We start from the raw sequence: 20,804 nt of genomic DNA, 5'->3' as shown, positions 1-20,804 counted from the left end.
AATACAAGTAAAAAAAAAACAAATACAAAGTAGAGATGGAGCGTAAATTAAAATGAACTTTATGAAATCTTATGGATAATGTTCTCTATCAGCTACTCACTATGTTGTCCATTAGTGCGAGGCAGACATTCTCGTATGTCACAATCTACTGCGCCTTCCAGGCTCTTCAAGGGATTCACAATGAACAATTTCCTTACCCATTATCTGCAATAAATTATGCATCCAGACTTGATCCCGAGAGACACTTATGAGAGATTTCTCAATAAGAACTTGTGTTCCAATATGTGCATGGAATCCACAGCTGTCAAGTATCCTTATTATTCGATCTTTTTTAAACCCCTTCAGGAAACAGGCAATGTCTAAAAATATTTTCTTCTCTAATTCATGGAGGCCATCAAAACCAATGCGAAGCATATCAATAATTTCACGGTCAGGAATATCATTTAGTCTATTAATCGCACTTCCCCATTCAAGGATACTTCTTCCATGCATAAACGAACCTATAACTTCAAGAGCCAGTGGAAGGCCATTAGCATAACCCACAACTTGCTTGGATAGTTCCACGAAATCTTCAGCAGGTTGGTCATTTTTTAAAGCTTTCTGGCTAAACAACGTAAGAGCATCATCATCATTCAATTTCTCAGCCTCATAAATTCTAGCAACACCATTTCTAGTCAACACTTGTTTATCTCTGCTTGTTATGATAATTCTGCTCCCTGGACCAAACCATTTACTCTCCGCAGCCAGGGATTCTAGTTGTTTATGGTCATCTACATCATCAAGAACAACAAGAATCTTTTTACGTTGTAACCTCCGCTTTATCATTTCAATACCTCTAGAAGAATCGCATATATTAGCACGTTCCATTAAGATTTCAGAAAGAAGTTGCTCCTGCAAACGGCGTCGTCCATCTTTCTCAGCAAAAGCTTCTCTGACATTTGCTAAGAAGCAGCTCCCTTCAAATTGCCAACGAATCCTATCATATACTACCCTTGCAATAGTCGTTTTACCTATGCCACCCATTCCACAAATCCCTATGAAGATTGCTTCGCCAGTTTCTTCATCTATATAACCATTTAATACCTCTAGACGAGAATCTATTCCAACTAATTTTTTGCTAATTGTTGGCAGAGTGACGCTTAGTTTGTAGAATATATATTCAACAATTATTTTAATTGATTCCGACTCATTCCTGCATATGATGGTGGAAAACATTAATCATGCTGCGTGCAAATCAAATCAGATAGTGATAATGGAAAAATAAAAATTAGCTCGAAAATGTATGGCTATTTGGTGGAAATTAATACATCAATCCTCGAGAAAGATAGGGCTATGACAATAGATAGCTTCAAAAACAGAGAGGGAAAAGGAAAGAATAAACTGAAAACAGAATCTAGAATTAAACAGTTACTAAAGAAGCATGCTTTCAAGAACAAAAGCTAGGAAATAAAATATCCATTAAGTTCGGTTTTAACAGGCCAAAAAAGCAAATGGAGTTCTATCATATTTTTTGTCGACCACTAAGTTATTTTTATAATTATTTTTAACAAAAATTTCAACTATCTTGCATAGTATACTTAAAAAAAAAACTTTTAATGTTAAATTTTTCAGTTTTTTCCCATATATAAAATCATAGTTGAAATGGTTGCGAAAATCTAAAGGAATATATGGACCAAAAAAAAGAAAGGAAGATTTTTAATTTAATGATAAGTTGAGACAGTGAGACCTATGCAATTGATGATATATATATAAATATATATCGTACTGAATCATACATAGTAAACTATTAAAAATACCAAATAACCCTTCAATAATTAATTTAATGATAAGTTGCCACTATGTAGTTCTCTAACTAGATTTTCGCCCCACTCTGTCGTTCTTTCTAACCTTTAAAAAATGTAATAATATATGAAAGTAAGGAATTCAATGCATGCTACACAAAACACTTTTAAAATATTTAATTGATGATATATTTATTTTTAAAAATAATTGAGATGACAATAAACTAGATATACCTAAACTAAATATGGTTAACTTGTAAAACTCTTAATTCAGAGCACGAGACCATAAAAACCTCATAAAACTCAAATCAAAATAAAATAGAGAGTCCAATTTCAACCAATCAAATATTAAAATCTGAAAATAAAAAAAATATTCATTCAATTAAAAAATTCAACTAGATTTAACAAAGAATAAGAAATAAAAAGATCTGAGATAACCCTGATTATTTTGAAATTATTAAAAAATTCTATAGAAATCAAATAAAAAAATGATAGAGCTCAATCTCTAATTAAATTAAATGTTGAAGGATGAAATTAAAAAAAAAACATGAGCTTAAAAAAATATATACCCAGAAAAATCTCCTAAACCTAGGTTAATGTCCCAAATTCTTAACCGTTAAATCCTAGATTCAGGCTCAACCAAGAAGCCCAAATTAATATTAAAGTATGAAATCAGAAATATATATATCAATTTTAAAAACTTGTCAAGGTAAAAAAACATAGCAATAAAAAATAGATGATAAAATCGTAAAACAAATAATAAGAATAATCTCAAATAAATAAATAATAATAAAAGAACGAGAATCAAATATAATAGATTAAAAAATTGAAAGGGTAAGAAATTAAAAATAAATTTTAATTTTATAAAATAATTCAAATAAAAAATATCAATTGAAAGATTAAATATATATATATATATATATATAATAATTAAAGGGCTGATGTAAAATTTTAGAAGATTGGGTGTGGAATTCGAGAGAAATAAGAAAAAAGTTATTTGGAACCAAACTGAAGGGCAAAATAGAAAACAACAATGAAGGCCTTTTTTAAGGCACTGTAAGCCATTGCACATGCCGTTTAAATAAGGTAGGAGGACTTCCTCGCTTACATGTTTTGCAGATGTGTCAGTCATTTTTGTTTTTTTAATATATATATAAGCCCTTCAAGTCAATGTAAGATCATTTTATTTTATTGTGCTGTGAAAAGTGAAATTTTAAAAAACTTCTAGATTTATCTTTATTTTTTTTGCTTTTAAGGGCTATTATATAATTATACTGTATAAAAATAATTAAAAATATTAAATTGCCCCTATCAATTCTATAATGACCATAAAAAGATCCTATTATCCTTAGAATGAAAAAATAGTAAATTTATTATCCATGGTAAATCAAGATATTTTTACTGTACTTTTCCCATGAACTTTAAATTTTTGTTAATACAATTGATATAGTTATCCACTATTATTCTAAAATAGAATCAGAAAAAAGTATTCTGATCATACTAAAAATATCTTTGTAATATTTATATTTTTATAAAGATGCCCCAATAAATTCAATTAAATAATAGAAATTGCTCTGATCGAATAAGCTAATTTTACATTAATTTTATCTTTCTTAACAAAAGGACACCTGTCAAATTTTAATTCCAAATTAAAAAGAAAAACATAAAAATTAAAATATTCACAAAAATTAAAAAACATTATAAATAAATTTCCCTTTTATTTATAAATATTTGGAATTTGGTAATTCATGATGGAAAATCTTTTTATTTTATTTTGAAAAGCTAAAACCAATATATTAAAAAACTTTAGTCAATTTTTCATTTCTTATGATGAATTTGTTGTCATTTTCATTGGTAAATAAATAAAAATTAGCAAGAAATTAAAGAATTTTTTTAATTTGTATTCAAATTTTATTTTAAAAAAATCGTTACCATTGAAATTTGGAAGGCGCTCCTCTTTTATTTTAAGGTCGTTAAATAGCTATTTCATGGATCAAAAATATATACTAATAAGTATTTATTCAATAATTAATTTTGATATACTTGTTTTATTGTGATTATTTTGATATTTAATCACACAGTTCAATTGAAAAAAAAATTAAAAAAAAAAAGCTATGTTCATCATTGAAACAATACGGGGCGGATTTGAGAATAAGAACATGTACATATATGATTTACCTATTCCGTACGTCCCCGCCTGATAGATTGGCCACCGTAGAGAGACAATCTTTCCAGTTCCGGACATTCTCCAAGTTTTCCTTGAAATTTTGTTCATGCTCAACGAAGGCTTTCTCATATTGCCCTTTCCGCTCGGCTACCTCTGAGGGATCTACATCATAAAAAACTGGCAGAACAGTGTGCCCCATCTCTTTCATGCACTGAACAATCTTGACTAGTTCATCCAAGCACCATGGTGAAGAAGCGTAATCTCTTGAAAATATAATGACAGAAAACCTTGATTCTTCGATGGCCTTCCAGAGAGCAGGTTCTATGGTCTTTCCTCTCTCGAGCTCCCTATCATCCATGTATACATCGATGCCTCTCTGTTTCAGATTAGAATATAGATGACTAGTAAAGTTGTCCCGGGTGTCTTTGCCTCTAAAACTAAGGAACACATCATACATATATAGTGGAGGAGAAGAAGATGAAGATGAGGTTATTCCTTGCACGCTGGTGGAAGCCATGAAAATCCCTATAGCAATAAACTAGTACCGATCCCTTCTAGCCTCAACTAGCTCGCTTGGTTCAGCAATTGCTTTCCACGCTATTTTGTGTAAGGCGCCCTGCTCCTGTGCTCAAACATGAAACAGAAGGTAAGATCAAGAAATTTGGCAATTAAATCTACCAATTAGCAATTTCAAGCTGGAACATGTACAATTCTACTTAGAAATCAGAAAGCACCAAGTTTTGACCAAGTCTAGACGAAACAAACCGTGTGCTAAGTGTTGAATAAAGAGGCACAAGATCTAGACAAGCCCAATATTTGTTTCTCCTTCTGGTATCTTAGTAACCAACTTCCAAAGCCCTTTTCTTTCTTTCTTTTTTCCAATGACTTCGAATTTCTTCCGGTTTCTTTAGATCAAGAACTCGTACTGGTAAGTGTCCTGGATTTCTTACGGATCCCTTTCTCAAACTGTAAAGAAGATGGACTTTCAGCGGAGAAAAAGTTAAAAGAAATGAAAGGGATATCGAACGCCCATGGGGCAGCAGAGGCACCTTCCTGTCAAGAGCAGGGGTTGTGCCACACACATCACAATTGAGTTGTGTGGTTCATATTTTTTTAATGAATTTTCAAGTCAAGCATGTGTAAAATTATATTTTAGATTCAATAAAAAGTAAATAAGTACATTTTAAATGCAATAAAAAACTATAATATTTTTATCTATAAACTGAAATTTTATATAAAAAAACTAAAAACAGTTCTATTAAAAATCAAAATCTAACCAATCAGTTTTAATTTGGTTTGGTTTGATTTTGTTTCGATTCAGTTTGGTTATTTTATATTAAAAACTAAAAATTATATTGTTTTTTGGGTTTTCTGTGGACTTTCTAATGGGTTTTTTTCATTTGGTTTGGTTTAGTTTATTTCTTAACTAAACCGGTTCAGTTTGGTTTTTTTATTTCAAGCTTATGAAACCGAAACTAAACTGTTTTTTTTTAATATTCTAATCGGTTTTTTTCATGGTTCGGTTTTTTTGGTTATTTTTTTCCGGTTTTTTCAGTTTAATGGGTTTGTCGGTTTGTTTGCTCATTTTTAGTGGCAATATCCCATATGAAACCTTTGATTATGAGGTATTTAGAAACGTAGTAATAATTGTTTTTCGAAGTGTTTTTTTACTTGAAAATATATCAAAATAATTTTTTAATTATTTTTTAAAAATCATTTTGGATATTAAAATATCAAAACAATAAAAAAACAATTTTTATCTAGCTATGAAAAATTGCTCATAACCCTCATTTTCTATTACCTCAGCCACATCACTTTTTCTATAATTCATCAATGTTGCATCGAATGCCAAGTGAGGTGGCATCACCTCTTAATGGAACATAGTTCAACTTTTTCTTCAAATAATAAATGTAGACTCGTGTTGCTACCCAATTTTTGACCCATGTTTTAATAACTTTTTTAAAAAATAAAAAATAAAAAAATAAAAATAGAAATAAAAAATAAGGGTTTACATGTGGCGATAACATAGAGTATCAGGGCTAATATTAAAGAAGCAATATATCAAGGAGATAATTACTGAATCATATATAATTACTGCAATATAAAATACCATAGATATATGATTTGATTCGTGCTGGTTATGAAAAATAATCACTGTAATAAAAAATACCATATATATTGGATTTGATTCGTGCTGGTTATGGAAGACAATCTCTATAATAATTATTGCAGTATTTTTTTAAATAGAACGTGTAGAGATTTTCTATATAAATCAACATCCAGCCACATGCGAAAAAAAAAATATTTCCAAGGGGGCAATTTTCTTCGAGAGAGGGGAGCCAAACACAAAAAAAACCTAAACATAAAAAAACCAAAAGCCGTTTCTCTTCCTCAGCCATAGCCTCCTCTCTGATTTTTCTTTAAAAAAAAAAAACAAAGCAGACATCCCTCCTTCTTCTTCTTCTTCTAGGCTTCATCCCTCAGCCCTCTGCCACACCTGCCCCCCCCCCCCACCTTCGAAAAAGAAAACAAAAAAGAGAGAGCCCCGGCACGCTCTTTGCCTATTTTTCCCCTCTGTTACACGGAGACCAGCCCCTCTCCTTTATCTGGCCGACTCTCTCCCTCACGAGCTCTCCTCTATTTAGCCAAACTAGAGAAAACGTTGCTTTGGCCTTTGAGAATTCTCGGTTTCCCTCTTCAGCCAGCCATTGATCAGCAGTCTCCTCTCTCAGTCGGCCAAAACCAGATCTCCTCCCTCACTTCTTCTTCCCCTACAGAACCTTTTTTTGCCTTTTACCCATAGCCAAACACCTTCCCCGATTTCCTCATCTCACTCTTCCCGACAGCCCACTCATTTCCATTTCCTTCGGACAAGAACGAGAGAGAGAGAGAGCACCCAAAACCAGTCCCCATCCTGGCATTCCCTTCTCTAGGCCATTTCTTCCCCTGCACCTGAAGCAGCCCTCTCTGTCAACGTAGCCTCAGACCAGCCTCCACCGAGCCCACAGCAGCAGCAACCATTTCTTCTCAGTAGAGACAAGACAGACGTGAAATGAGATGAAGGACGAGCAGAAGGAAAGAAGATAAACAGATGAAAATCAGAGAGACGAACCAGCACGCCTTCGCCATCACCTTTGTCCCTTCATTCCGTCTCCAGTTTCTTCTCCTCTGGTGGTGCAACTTTTTTTCTCCTCCACAGGAACAGGTATTAATTAGCCGAAGCAACAGCCTGGTAATGAGATCAGTTCCATCCCGGTCGACGCCATCCACCAGCTTCATTCTCAAGCACCAGCTTCGTCCCTGCACCAGGTAAGCTCTTCTCGTCCTTATGCATGCATGCATGCATGAATTCAATTCACCCTGTTACTGTACATGTGAATTTTAATTCACCAGTAACTGTTCACGCGGGTCTCCTGCTGGCCGAAAAGAAAAAAAAGAAGTTTATGCTTGGCTTCGAGGGGTCGGCTTCGAGGGGTCATCCTTGATTTTTTGGACTGTTCAGTTTACTTGCAAATTTTGAGAATATATACGCAGTTTGTTGTCTTTAATTGCAATTAAATGTGATGTTTTTTTTTTTTGACAAAAAAAAAATATTTTTATGTGTTGCATACGGTCAATACCCTAATATCTTTTTGAATTTCCTCTTAAAAAAAACAAATATTTGAAGTTTTGAAAATGTGTTTTCGCATGGATTTCTTAAACACAAAAATTATTTTCTTGCATTTCTGAATTTTACAACATGTTTGTAAAACTCCAAAGGGTATTGGCCAATATTTCAAAAAAATATAAAAATCTTATTTTTTGGGGGAATTCATCTATTATTCACCGTTAATGTTTGGATAAAGAAATCCCAAATGGATGAATATCCAAAATATTATTGGGAATAATTTATCTATTATTCACCGTTAATGTTTGGATAAAGAAATCCCAAAGGGATGAATATCCAAAATATTATTGGGAATAACTTGTTATTATTCGCTGTTAATGTTTGGATAAAGAAACCCTAAGTGGTTAATATCCAAAATATTTTTTCTAGGAATAATAAGTCATCACACATCCTTGAAAGAAGCCTTAATTATAATTGAGGACATTTCAATTTTTGACTCCACAGTTTACGAGCCGTGAGAGTATGAAATACAAAGGGAAAAATGAGCTTTTAAAGCACATGGAATCTCCTTGGATTTCTATTTTAATAAATTTAATTTGAATCAAACACAGATTTCAAGAGATCTGCATTGGTTCTCCTTGGTACTTTGTAGACATATCTAAGGGTGTGATCAACATTGACCAAGGGTTCTTTCTTTTTAGACTTTCAAGTCCAAGTTTGTTCATCATAGCAAAATGTATCCTAGGAAAACACCAACACCATAGCTATTATAAGGCAAACCAAACACCAAGCAGCTTACCTTAGGTAGGGCGTACTAGGGGTGCTAATACCTTCCCTTTACGCAACCAGTCTCTTGTCTTAGAATCTCTGAAAAACCAATTAGGTTTCCTAGTGACCATAATACTAGGTGGCGACTCCCTTATTCACAAAGAAAACAAAGACCCCGAAATCAACCGATGGTCGCCGCGACGCCGCGCTCTGCTCGCGAGGGTGCGACAACACGTATTATGTTTTTGCTTCATTTTCAAATAAAATTTTCCTTTGTACACCAATCAAGAGCATGGGATTTTGTTTCAATATTCAGTCTGGTGTGCTAAAATAAGTTATATTAGTTTCTTAGAGCCCTTTCTAGATACACATTCAATCTTGTCAGTGCACCTGTGCTACATTATGGATAGAATTCCAAGAAAATTGAATGATTCTAAGGGCATCTCTACAGGACAAGCCTAAAGGAAAACACAAAAAAAAAATCAGCTTTCATCCCTCATTTTTATAGATCCAGGAGGAGAGCTATATTAGAGAGCCAAAATAACATTTTTATGTTGGAGAGCTACTCTTATATATCAGTCAAAAAGCCAAAAGTTTGTTTAATAAATCTTTATGCAAAAGAGGAGTTTTGATTGGAGTTGTATTAGTTCATTAAAATTAAATAATAGTTGTATTAATATCAAATATATTAAAATACAATTAGCTTTTTTAAATGATTTTTTTTTATTAGAGTGCATATATATATAAAAAAAAATGTTATATTTACACTATTTAAAAAGCAATATCACCAAGTTGGCTCTTCTAAATAGTTACCACTTATAAATGCTCTTATATCTAGAGTTTTAACTTTGTAAGCCCTAGGGGTAAGGGAAGAGTGCGGATTCTTCACACGTCCCCAAGACACGTATTTGATATGGGTAATGAAAATGTGAGTTGTTTGTGTTACTTAGAAATGCTCTCGTGGGCTAGTTTAGGCAATGTCCCTGGGGGTGAGAGAGGAAAGCTGGCATCTATGGGAAGTAGCCTAGATGGAGAGAATCTTGATCCCTTGGAGTCCCTTAGAAATATTTCCTCAGACGAATCTCGACAAAAATTGATTAAGAGTTTAATGAGTTTGTCTTAGAGAAAGGAGTGTCATGAAAGTCGTTTTGCCATTCAAATATGTTTTAAAAGTAGAATGTAAACTATGAATTTTGTTTTAATTCAATTTAATTTATGATAAGTACTACCTTTTCTTTCAAAGTAATATTTATTTGAATAGTTTTATTTTTTTATTTTTTTTATTTTAACTTTTGTTGTTTAACATTGTGTTTATTGAGAATTGAGCTTCATAATTTTTTTTTAATTATTTTTTATGAGGTTGTCCAAGTTTCATTACCTAGACCGCGAGTTTGATGGTTTAACTTGGTTTACTTGAGTTTTTTTTTTTTGCATTTTCCTGATTGAATTTTTTTTCTTAATTTTATCTTTCAATATTGGATTGATTAATAATTAGACTTCATAATTTATTTTAATTTTCTTTCTATGAGATTATTCATGTTTCGTTACTCGAGTTATTGGTATAGCAAGTTAACCTCAGTTTACTTGAGTTATTTTTTGTGTTTTTTTAATTATTTTTTATTTTATTTTTATTTTTCAACACTATGTGATATTTGATATTTGGGATTCATAATTTATTTATTTTCTTTTTTTAATTGAATTTGTTTTTTATTTCATTCTTCAACATTGAGTTTATTAGAAATTAAGCTTTATAATTTGTTTTTATTTTCTTTCTATAGGGTTATCATGATCCAATGACTTGACATGTAAATTGAAAGGTTAACCCGGGTTGTTCAGAATCAATCAAGTATGTTATCATCTTAAAATTTATAAAAAGATCTCATCTTAAATATTTATTTTGAGTCAAACTATGTTTTTACAAGTCATTCGAGTTGTCTTTAAACTCACCAAGGTGACCGAGTCATATTAGGCCGGTCCCCATATTGTTTAAAAGTTTTTTTTTTGCTGGAGAAAATATTAGTAATGCTTAGACATATTTTTTATATAAAAAAAATTCAATCTGACCTCCAGTGTAGCGCGGGTCAATAATCTAGTATATAATATTTGTTCTCTCATACTTTATTGTGGATTTACAAACCAATTTTTTTTTTATTTTGGTCTCCAAACTTTTATTTTTGCATAATTGCATCCTTTTAGGCTAAATAAAGGATAATTAAATCAAATTTATTGACTAAAGATAAAATTGAAAGACAAGTGACAAAAGTAGAAAATGCATCAAAATGGGTGAGGTTTCAAAGTTAACATTAAAAGTTCACTTTAGTCTTCAATAAACTTCACATGTTATGTCTTATTCGGTCCCTCAATATTTGTTTCAATTTAATTTGGTACAAAATTTTTATTTTTTATTTTTTAGTCCCTGTTTTGAAAAAGGAGAGAGAAGATCACCGAATTCCGAGTGTTGAGAGAAAAATATTAGTGGCACTAATTTCGACCATTAAAACGATCGATCTTTGAGTCAATTAATTCCATTTGATGATGAGAGTTCAACTTAGGTATTTTTTCTACCTTGAAAATGACTAAAAAATATATCTAAACTCGGAAAGATTTTTTGTTTCAAGTTGATTTTGAGTTTTAGGATAGTTTTTCTAAGGTCATAGATGGATTTATCAAGGTGCCTGGAGCATTTTCTAGGTGTTTTAGATTTAAAAAAATGGGTTGAAAAATATGTTTTTGGGTTAAAAAAAACCCTTCAGCACTAATTTTTCAGCTACTACAATAACCGAAATCTAGGCAAATTCCTAAAAAAGCTTATCTGAGCTCAGGAAGATTTTTTATTTCGGGACAACTTTTGGAGTCATTGATGGATTTAGTAAGGTGCTTGTAGTGTTTTTCAAGTTTTGTTTAAAAACATTGGTTTGAGAAATAGGTTTTTTGGTCAAAACCCTTCAGCCCCGAATTTTCAACTACCATAGTGGACATAATCTAGTCATCTAGCTTTTTTTTTTTCAAAAAAACATTAGGGTTGATGACATGTCGTTCGTCTCATTTATATTTTTTTAAAAAAAGGCTCACATGCAGGCCTGATCACAGGCCCTACTAAATAGGTCAAGCCTAATGACACCATGTTTTTTTTTTTTAATTTTGGCTTTTTCAGAAACAAAAACAATCATTTTTTTATATGTATTTTTTAAAATAATTTTTTGATTTATATTTAAATTAATACCTATTTTTTCTGATTTTTTATTTAGCCTTTTATAAATGGTGGTTGTTTTTTTTAAGTATTTTGTATTTTTTAGAAGGGGTTTTTTTTTTAAAGTATTTTGTATGTAATATTTTTAAGATATTTTTCTAATTTATCTATAATTTATTTTTTATGTTTTATGTAATTGAAATTTATTTTTTTAAATAAAAAATATTTATTTTTGCATAGTATTTCTAATAATGGCAACCTTGTGAAATATTTTTTCCCTTTGATTTATTCAATCAATTTTATGCACGTGTCTTTTTTTTACTATCATTGCATTAAATAAATAATAATTTTAATAAATAGAGTCATTGGACACAATCGGGTAAATGGATATGTTTGGTGAGTTAACTTAGGTAGACTTATTTGTTTTTTTATGTCCTTTTTCTAATCATTTTTTTTTTAATTTTATCTCTCAACATTAGATTGATTAGAAATTGAGTTTCATAATTTGTTTTGATTTTATTTCTATATACTTATTTCGATATCATGACCTGAGTTTGTTAGGTTAATCAAGTTGACTCCACTTGTATATTTTTGTCCTTTATTTTTTTGATTTTTTTTCAATTTCATGAGTTAACATTGAATTGGTTGAGAATTGAGCTTTATAAATTTTTTTTTTTATTTGCTTTGTATGAGGTTATTATGATCTCATGATCCAAGTTATAGTTCTGTCATGTTAACCTGAGTTGACTCGGGTTATTTTTTTGTGTTATTTTTTTAATTGATTTTTCAAAAAAAAATCATTCTTCAACATTGATTAATTGAGAATTGAGCTTTATAATTGTTTTTTATTTTCTTTCTATAAGGTTATGTCAATATCATCACCTGAGTTTGTCGGGTTAACTTAGGTTGACTCCGTTTTTTTCTGTTTTTTAATTAATTTTTTTTTCAATTTCATCCTTTAATATTTTTTATTTGTTTTCTATGAGGTTATCATCGTTTCATGATCCAGGTCACGGTTTTAATATGTTAACTTGGGTTGACACGGGTTGATCTAATATGTTATCGTCTTCATATTTAAAATAAAATGTTGTCTTGAAATTTTATTAAGTCAAATTATATTTTTCCTGATTGTTCAGATAATCTTTGAACCTGTCAATTCAACTAAAATTGATTAGGTTAGCTTCTTCTCTTATGGATGGGTAGTATCAGAAAAGGCCCAACCATAATGTAATCTTGATTAACTCCCTAATCATAAATGATTGCTTAAGCTTAACAAGAGGGGGATAATTGGATTTGGAGGTCTCTTATGAAATTATGAAGGGACATGGTTGATGGGTTTTACGAGTTATGAAGGTTTTGGTTCTAATTTATTTCCAGAACTACTAGAAATTAAATATGATTTATTGATGGTATAGGATAGAGGTTTCAGAAAGAACATATGCAATTCTAATTCTACAGGTGTTATTCAATTGATTCATGATGATTTTAATAAGTACCACTTATTCGGAGCTGTTAATTTTTACATCAAAAAACTCTTGACATGAAATTAGAAAGTTTGTCTGCTTCATACTTTGCGTGAAGCTAATTCATGTGCTAATTATATGATTAAGCTTGCAGTTAAAAGTAACTCTAATTTATGTATTTGAGAGAACTCTTCTTTGAAAGTTTATCCTTTATTGTTATCTGATTCTCTAGTATATATTTACCTTAGAGAATCTTAGTTTTTCCTTTTTCTTAAACTATACCAAAAAAAAAAAAAAAAAAAGCTTAACAGTTCACAACCGCATGGCGCTGTTAATACAACAGAGAAACGTTGTTTCCTGCCATGACTTCAATTCATGATTAGCTTCACTTTTTTTTGTTTTTTTACAGAAAAGCCAATAAAGTACTTTTGTTCAAGTATTTCAATTACAGAAAATGAATAAATTTTTACCAACATTATGATAACTTGTAGAAACCAGGACAAAAAAAAGATATCAAGACTATCCAAGACAATATTTACTAGGATGTTACATAAAGATAATCCACCTCAGTTACTTTGATATTCATCCGTAGGCAATTTAGATCAAATAAAAAATAAAATTCAAATCTGGGTCCCTAACGATTGAACGAAGAATCAACCCGTAGGCAACTTAGAACGACACATAGGGCACGAAGCACTCCTCAACAACCACTTGACAATGCAATGAGAATGATACACATGAGAGCAAGTAGTGGCAGCAGCTTCAGATCCAACAGAGAAATCTTGTAAGCAAATTGGACAACACAAGGCATCATTCGATCCCATATTGTCCTGAATCTTAACTTTCTTGAGGCATGGAATTGGTGGTTTGCAAGCTTGCAAGACATGATTAAAAGGGTTCTCCACAAAATCCCACGAGATCTCCTTATCTTCATCAACATGAATTCCAGTCATGACATTGAAGTGGATTTCATACCATGGTTCAAGAGCAACGACGCACACAAATATATGGTCAGCTTCACAGGGCAATGAAGAAGCACCGCGAGATATGGCTTCAATAAGTTGAGCTCTTGCTGTCGAAGGTAACCTGATGCCTATGCTCCAAAGCAAGTTCCTGTATGTGCGTTCTTTCAAAGGATTCAACAAGAGTTCCCCTCGTTTTACCTGGAATGATTGTCTGGATTTGACAGGCGACCCATCTTGTGATACTTTGACGACGATGAATTCTATTGTGATTCCCTTGGCATCGAATTCGGATGGATCGACACAAGGTGCTGCTAAGAGCTTCATGATTTTATGCTTGTGATATTGCTCGAGTTGTTGTTTAGTAGAGGAGGGAGTGAGGGAGACTTTTAGGTTAAGGTTGTATTTATATAGACAGGATTAATTGAAGGCGGTTTATGGAAATCCGTGTCTGTTTTGGATTCGGATTTGCAGAAGCAAGCTGTCCTAAAATAGCCGTTGGTATATTAGCAACCGTTTTAACCGTTCTCTAGGGTCTAGTTTTCCTACATGTATATATTATCTTGCCGGGTTTCTTGTTTAAACAAGAAAAGAAATAAAAAATAATTTATTTGAATCTCAAATGTCACCCCAATCAGTGAAAGTGTAATTAGATTGATTTTTGCTCTTTCTTATTTTCTAAATCTACCCCTTTAATTTAGAATTTAACCTCCCAAAACCCTAAACTTGTCACAAGTCTAATTAACTAAAACTATCCCGTTCTACACGATTCCTTTTGATATAAGAAGGGGTTTTAAGATTTCTGATGTAAATAAGGACTTTGAGTTTCCAGGATTTGATGACATATAATTAGCCATTGATCATCATAACAAGAGGATTAGCATCCTACGACATTGTTAATGGTGTAATATATCTCACAATTAACAATCACTTAATATGTAATCAAAACTATATGAGAAGGAACGTACTTGAGAAGTTTGTGTTACCCAAAATCACTCAAATTACTTAATTTTAATTGGCACACAATTTTAGAATTGGCATGGTTGCCAGACCTAGACAAAGATCCTTGGTCACCACATCGACACCCAAATTACTTAATCTTAGAATTGGCACAGGTATAGGAATACTGAGCAACTTTGAGAAAAGCTGAATATCAAATTTCAGATCCTTCAGTAGAGCAAGTTCTTTTTCGGGTTTGTATTTGGTCGGTAGATCTTCCATTGCTATGTCACCTTTCTAAAATATCAGCTGCATTGTGTCATAGCAGTGTTGTTCAAGTCTGGCAATATTAAATAATGGTGCCTTTCAGTCCCCCATAATGTTCTACTACTGCTCTATTATGAGAAACAATCAAGTCACGATCATTAAGAATACATGCTGGATTAGACAAAGTGATAATGGATAAGGCTTTTTGAATTATGCGTAGTGAAGAATGGACCCTCTCCAACTTACAAAATGTTGTCTATATATTAGTTTCTTTTCAGAAATATCCAAACTTTATGGTAGCAGATAACAGAAAATTACTCACCAATAATGTAGGTATTAGAATAACAATCAAGTCCCCACAAGAGATCTATATTCTATAGTAACTTCTCATTCATTGGCAGTTGCATCCTCGGATGGAGCACTTCCTCCATCTGCATAAGAAGAAAGAGATGGTTGAGTTTCCTTGGCTCCTTTGGAGAAAATCAGACAGAGAAAAGCGATTCTCTAACACTACTGGTAATAGCTTTGGGTTACAGAATGATGATCATTCATACCTTCCCCATCTGCCGGGGCATAAGGAGACTTCCGGTATCGTGTTTGCTGTTGTGTGGGCTGGAAAAAAGAAAGAGAAATTACAAAAATAAGCACCCAGTAAAAAGATAGGCTGGCATTTCAACAATAACACAGCCCCCAGAAGAAAAATGTACATATTTCTCATGCATGAATAAAAACTAAAGTGTGGAAAACCAAAAACCATTCAGGGTGTCTGCCGGTGTCTTTTGTTGAATGGAATTAGGCAAAAAATAACAGGGAGGAAATCACAAGAATAGCAGGAGCCATTCATTCATGCTTCTTTCAAATTCACTCGCATTACATCTACATCATGCCTTGAAGGCAACATCTCTATTTATGGTTGCGTTGCCTTTCACTTTAAATTAAGGATTTAAAGAAAACAACACAATCGTTCAAAGTCATTGAAGAACCTTTGCTTGGAGCAATAAGGAGAAGACTTCAGAGCTGTTCATCCAAATAAATTAGGATAAATCAATCTTCTATCGGTGCAACTGTTTCCTCAGCAAAATAGGAATCCTCCAAAAATGATTGGAGTAGAGAGACTTTGATTTTATAGAGGAAACATCCTCCAACGGAAGTATATAATGCGCTACCTCATCCAACTTCTGACCGTTTCCTAGTGATTTTAGATGGTAGTGATCTTAAAGGGGCACACACCCCTTTTCCATTTTGAGGATATGTGGTTGAAAGTAGATTGTTTCTTTGATCAGGCATTGATTCTGGAGCATCATTTTATCAGGCGATCTTTTTTCCTTGCTAAGAAGTAACTAGGTTTGGAGTAAGATCTTATGGGGATGTAATAGATAAGTGCTCTGAATTCTACTAGTGCGATGCAGAAAGATCAGTGGAAACATTGTCTCCAGAAATAGAATTAAGGAGGACCACAGATGAGGCATAGTTGGAGGGTGATGTCTAAAGCTTTAAAGATTTTGAAAGGAAATATTTCCACATGATGACTGCTCACAAGAGGAATAAACTTATTGGAATGTTAATGATTGATAAACTCACAGATGAGAAACAATTTCTTCTGTAGGAACACATGCACTCTTATCCAAATCCCTACCTAGGAACTACAGAAGGGATTGCTTTAGCAAATATTGGAACCAACTAAACCAATAGGTTAAACAATTGTTGATAATGCCTATAATGGAATGAAATCAAGTTGCACACGGGCACGGCAATGATTATAGTTGAAAAGTTGTATATGAGACTTATGTAGAAAACACCTATTGTCGGTTTAAAGAACTTAAAGTTCAAAATAACATTCTAGACATTGGCTCCAAATAAAATCTTGTATTTTCCCAGTAATCTCTGCCTGGTGAGGTCCTTTTTTATATTTCCTAGTTTATCACGGGGAGGGGTAGCAAGTCCAAGAAACTATCACACAACACAATTTCTCCTTTGTATAGTTGATCCATTTCACCTCATTCCACATTCATATGCATCTATGGTGGCAATCCAACCCCTCCCTCAGAATTTTTGGTTTCATTTGTCCTTGTTTTTTTTTCCATTGAGCCTACATGTTGCAGAAGAGCACTAGCAGTGGTTGCAAGCCATTGACAATTTATCATTTGTTCACCTATATCCCATTGCGAGCTCAAGAAAAACCTAAAACCAACTTCAATTGAACATTCACAGACCAATTATCTCAAAGTTATATTAATTTTCTCATGCTCCATAAATTTAATGGATCTTTAGACAGAACGAACTTAATTCTAATAATTTCGTTCTTTTAAACAGGCCACAAGATTCCAAAATAAATGAATACCTAACTTCTTCAGCTTTTGAAGTAGTTCTATCCTCACCAATTTTCTAAGTTAATAACACTCACCGGTTCACTTCTTAATACTGTCCATCATCAAGAGCTGATAACACACAAGTAGTCGGTTACTTTTGCATGCAGATCCCCAAATTGGCAAAAATAATCTGGGAAAATGTCTGGCTTCTATAATCACTCGTTTTTTCAGGTTTACAATAATTTCTTCAGAGAATGCCAAGATAAGTAGCACAAGGGGAGTACAAAACAGAGCACTAAAGGAGGACAGACTGAATAGGAGAAAAAAAACAATTCCTAAGAGCTTAAATATCTAAAGTAGTGGTCAACAAAAACAAAGAGAAATTAATCTTCTTATAAGGGATAAGCGAAAAATGTACTTCTAAGCAACCCAAACTTAATTTTTCTAACAGGTCTGGTACCTCAAGAGGCCAGGAAGGTGTTATTAGCTCTACCATTTCATCAACTCTTACCCCTCATCATTGTAAGATAGTTTCCAGATTCATTTAACTCTAATTGTAGCTTATCTAGAAAACCCTTAGAGAAAACTCCCAACAACATCCGCCAGCTCGCAACCTTCATTAGTAATCAAAAATCACTTATGCAGTCTAATTTATTTAATATCACTCACCCACAGTCAAACATAAGCATGGGTAAAGTAAGCAAATCAAGTATTCACAAGTTTTCCTCCTTAACAAGGAAGGAGACAAAGAATGGGTCGATGATATCATTCACATATGTACCTGTAATTTAGGCCGTAGGGCTTCTAGTGGTCCTTTGGGCTTCTCAGCACCTTGCTGTTATGATCATCAAATGATATTAGGTAAGCATCTCAATGCAACCAGTTTTAAGTAAAATAACAGAAAAAACACATGAAAAACAGTACCTTTCCAAGCGCCCAATCAGCAGAATCAAAGAATGCACGCTCATGGTCCTAAAATCCAAATCATAACTTAGAAAAAAAAATCACGATAGACAAACCATAAAGAATCCAGACTCAGTAACAAGGCATCACCTTAGAAATAAGAGGTGGTTTCTTAGGCATTATTCCTCCATATTTCTTCTTTACAGCTTCCTCCTACATATAAGAATGAACAAATAAATAAATGGAAAATCCACAAATAGAAAGTTTTTTAATCATGCAGATATATGTCTACAATAAACCATGCATATTATCAACTAGAAGGCAGAAAAGAATGACAGACCTCCTGTTTATATGAAGGCATGCAGCTTTTATCCTCGGAAAGATTTCCGTTAACCTGCTCTTGCATGTTACCATCCTCCATACCTGAACCTACCACAACAGTATAACAGTCGTCGTCATAAACAGACATTTTCCTCACATCAATCAAGTATCACAAATCCTCCGTTCACGCATACAAACTTTAACCAAATCCGGAGAGAACAAATCTTAGCAAGCTTGAGAACTGCTTAACAAGATGCTTGCTACTGCTATACTAATCAAACACAGCACTTCCGAATCTAACCTTTTGTTATGCATTCCAAACATTCCTTCAAAACCACAAAATAAAATCAACAAAGACTCGTCTAAACATTCCAAACTCCTATGCCCACACGTGCCAAATTCAACAATAATTCCGGAAAATCACTGCTAAATCACATTCTTATAATCTAATTTTCTTTAATTACTTTGCTCCACTCGCATAAACAAAAAGAGAAAATCGTAAAATAATCGACAGTATTTAATGAATTAATTGATTCAAGAACCTTTTAAGGAATTACAAAAACTGATTAACCACAACATCAAACGCATAATAATTTGAACAACAGAATAATTGAATGAAGAAACAAATATAGAAAAAAAATTACCACTCTCTATTAAATACTCTATTTAACGCGGAATTTTTATAAAGAGCCGAAAAGAAGAGAGATGTATATTATCAAATAACATAGCGAAATACAAGACGAGAGATTTTAGTATTACCGATTATTAGCTCCGTGCTCCGATTTCAAATGTAGAGAGGGGGAAAGAGAGACAATTCACAGAGGGATAATATCATAATATTGTGATCGTTCGGATCCGGAGCCCGATCTGGATTAGGTGAAGTATATTTTGCACCACATAGATTCCACCATTGTTTCGTTCTAGTCCGGTTAGTTTAGCATTTGCAATTATATCCCTGATTATTTTTTTCAAAGTAGCACAATAAGAATAAAAATTGGAAAAAATAACACAATTCAAAATTTAATTAAAAAAATAGCATAGTTTAACAGAGTCAAAAGTAACATCTGCAACTCAAGAGTCGTATGTGTTAAATATGACTTATAATTCAAATGCAATTCCAATTTATTAAAACTTTAAACACCTTTTAGAGAAATGATCCTCCATATTAGAAGCATTGGAAAGTCGAGAGGTTTAACCTTCATCGATGAAGAAACGTAAGGGACCCATATCAACTCTCCTTCTCTTGCCAGTTTCGATGTCATCTCATCATATTTCATTTCATTGTATTATATGGGGTGATTATTTTTAATTTGTTTTGGTTTTTATTAAAAAAATAATTAAATTAATTTTAAAAAAAATTTCAAATCATTTTAAACTAACCAATTTCGATGTTATATTATTATATTTCATTATATTATTTAAGATGATTATCTTTTTGTTTGGTTTGGTTTTTATTAAAAAAATAATCAAATTGATTTTTTTTTTAAACCGAAATCATTTCAAACCAACCAGTTTCAGTTTGGATCAGTTATTTTAGAACAAAAACTGGTTTTTTTCGGTTTGTCTCGGTTTTTCTGGTTTGGCTTGGTTTTACTCAGTTTTTTTTCTGTTTGGGTTCGGTTCGGTTTTTTCAGTTTCAAACTTATAAAACCGAACCGAACCGGTTGGTTTTTAAAAAATTCTAATCGGTTTAATCAGTTTTTTTATAATTTAATTATTTTAATTATTTTTTCTGGTTTTCTCGATTTAATTAATTTTTCGATTTTTTTTTCACCCCTGCCTCTAACCAAACCTTAAATACGATTATAATTCACATGCGATTCCAATTTATTAAAACTTTAAAAGCCTTTTAAAGAAATGATCCTCCATAAATATTTGACTAGTGGTTATGTTAGAAGCATTGGAGTGTCGAGAGGCTTAACCTTTATCGATGAAGAAACGTAAGGGACCCATATCAACTCTCCTCCTCTTACTAACCTAGTTAGCCAGTCTCCATGTTATCTCATCATAGTTCATTGTATCCTCTAATCAAACCTTAAATACGTTGAAATTTCAAGAAGTGAGAAAAACTTACTCTGACCGGAATAGTTCTCCAAGGAAGCTTCAATGGCACTAATTACTGGTAAA

At 32.4% G+C, this 20,804-nt stretch overlaps 4 protein-coding genes across 8 annotated transcripts in view; all 4 read right to left on the bottom strand.

Moving 5' to 3' along the window:
* LOC18109303 (TMV resistance protein N) overlaps nucleotides 1–4,493 on the bottom strand; it is a 34,836-nt gene extending 30,343 nt beyond the window's left edge. Inside the window, exons 1-2 of one of the 4 annotated variants that reach the window (XM_052448436.1) lie at nucleotides 3,960–4,493; nucleotides 1,084–1,192 (exon numbers count right to left, since the gene is read on the bottom strand). In XM_052448436.1, coding sequence (XP_052304396.1) covers nucleotides 1,084–1,192; nucleotides 3,960–4,465 — 615 coding nt within the window. In that variant the 5' untranslated portion in view covers nucleotides 4,466–4,493. The remainder of the gene's footprint in view (nucleotides 1–1,083; nucleotides 1,193–3,959) is intronic. The other 3 variants (XM_052448435.1, XM_052448437.1, XM_052448438.1) reach the window with 3 other exon arrangements.
* Nucleotides 113–1,052, bottom strand: LOC127904498 (TMV resistance protein N-like). Its single transcript, XM_052448452.1, has one exon. It carries the CDS (start codon nucleotides 1,021–1,023, stop codon nucleotides 139–141), a length of 885 nt encoding a protein of 294 aa, XP_052304412.1. The 5' UTR covers nucleotides 1,024–1,052; the 3' UTR covers nucleotides 113–138.
* Nucleotides 4,494–13,629: 9,136 nt separating the features above from the next.
* Nucleotides 13,630–14,265, bottom strand: LOC18107376 (E3 ubiquitin-protein ligase SIS3). The gene has a single exon (XM_006373368.3). It carries the CDS (start codon nucleotides 14,263–14,265, stop codon nucleotides 13,630–13,632), a length of 636 nt encoding a protein of 211 aa, XP_006373430.3.
* A 1,068-nt stretch (nucleotides 14,266–15,333) lies between these two features.
* Nucleotides 15,334–19,820, bottom strand: LOC18107375 (uncharacterized). Of its 2 annotated transcripts, none has more exons than XM_006373367.3 (7): nucleotides 19,437–19,820; nucleotides 18,697–18,785; nucleotides 18,507–18,569; nucleotides 18,378–18,425; nucleotides 18,235–18,288; nucleotides 15,699–15,756; nucleotides 15,334–15,575 (listed from the first exon to the last, which is right to left on the bottom strand). In XM_006373367.3, exons 2-7 carry the CDS (start codon nucleotides 18,775–18,777, stop codon nucleotides 15,532–15,534), a joined length of 348 nt encoding a protein of 115 aa, XP_006373429.1. In that variant the 5' UTR covers nucleotides 18,778–18,785; nucleotides 19,437–19,820; the 3' UTR covers nucleotides 15,334–15,531. The 2 variants fall into 2 exon arrangements, with proteins under 2 accessions (XP_006373429.1, XP_024444329.1); XM_024588561.2 differs by having other exon boundaries at nucleotides 18,697–18,779; nucleotides 19,437–19,599.
* Nucleotides 19,821–20,804: the final 984 nt, after the last annotated feature.

Source organism: Populus trichocarpa, chromosome 17 (genome assembly GCF_000002775.5).
Source record: "Populus trichocarpa isolate Nisqually-1 chromosome 17, P.trichocarpa_v4.1, whole genome shotgun sequence".
Lineage (NCBI taxonomy): Eukaryota > Viridiplantae > Streptophyta > Magnoliopsida > Malpighiales > Salicaceae > Populus > Populus trichocarpa.
This window is presented reverse-complemented; position numbering and strand designations above follow the sequence as displayed.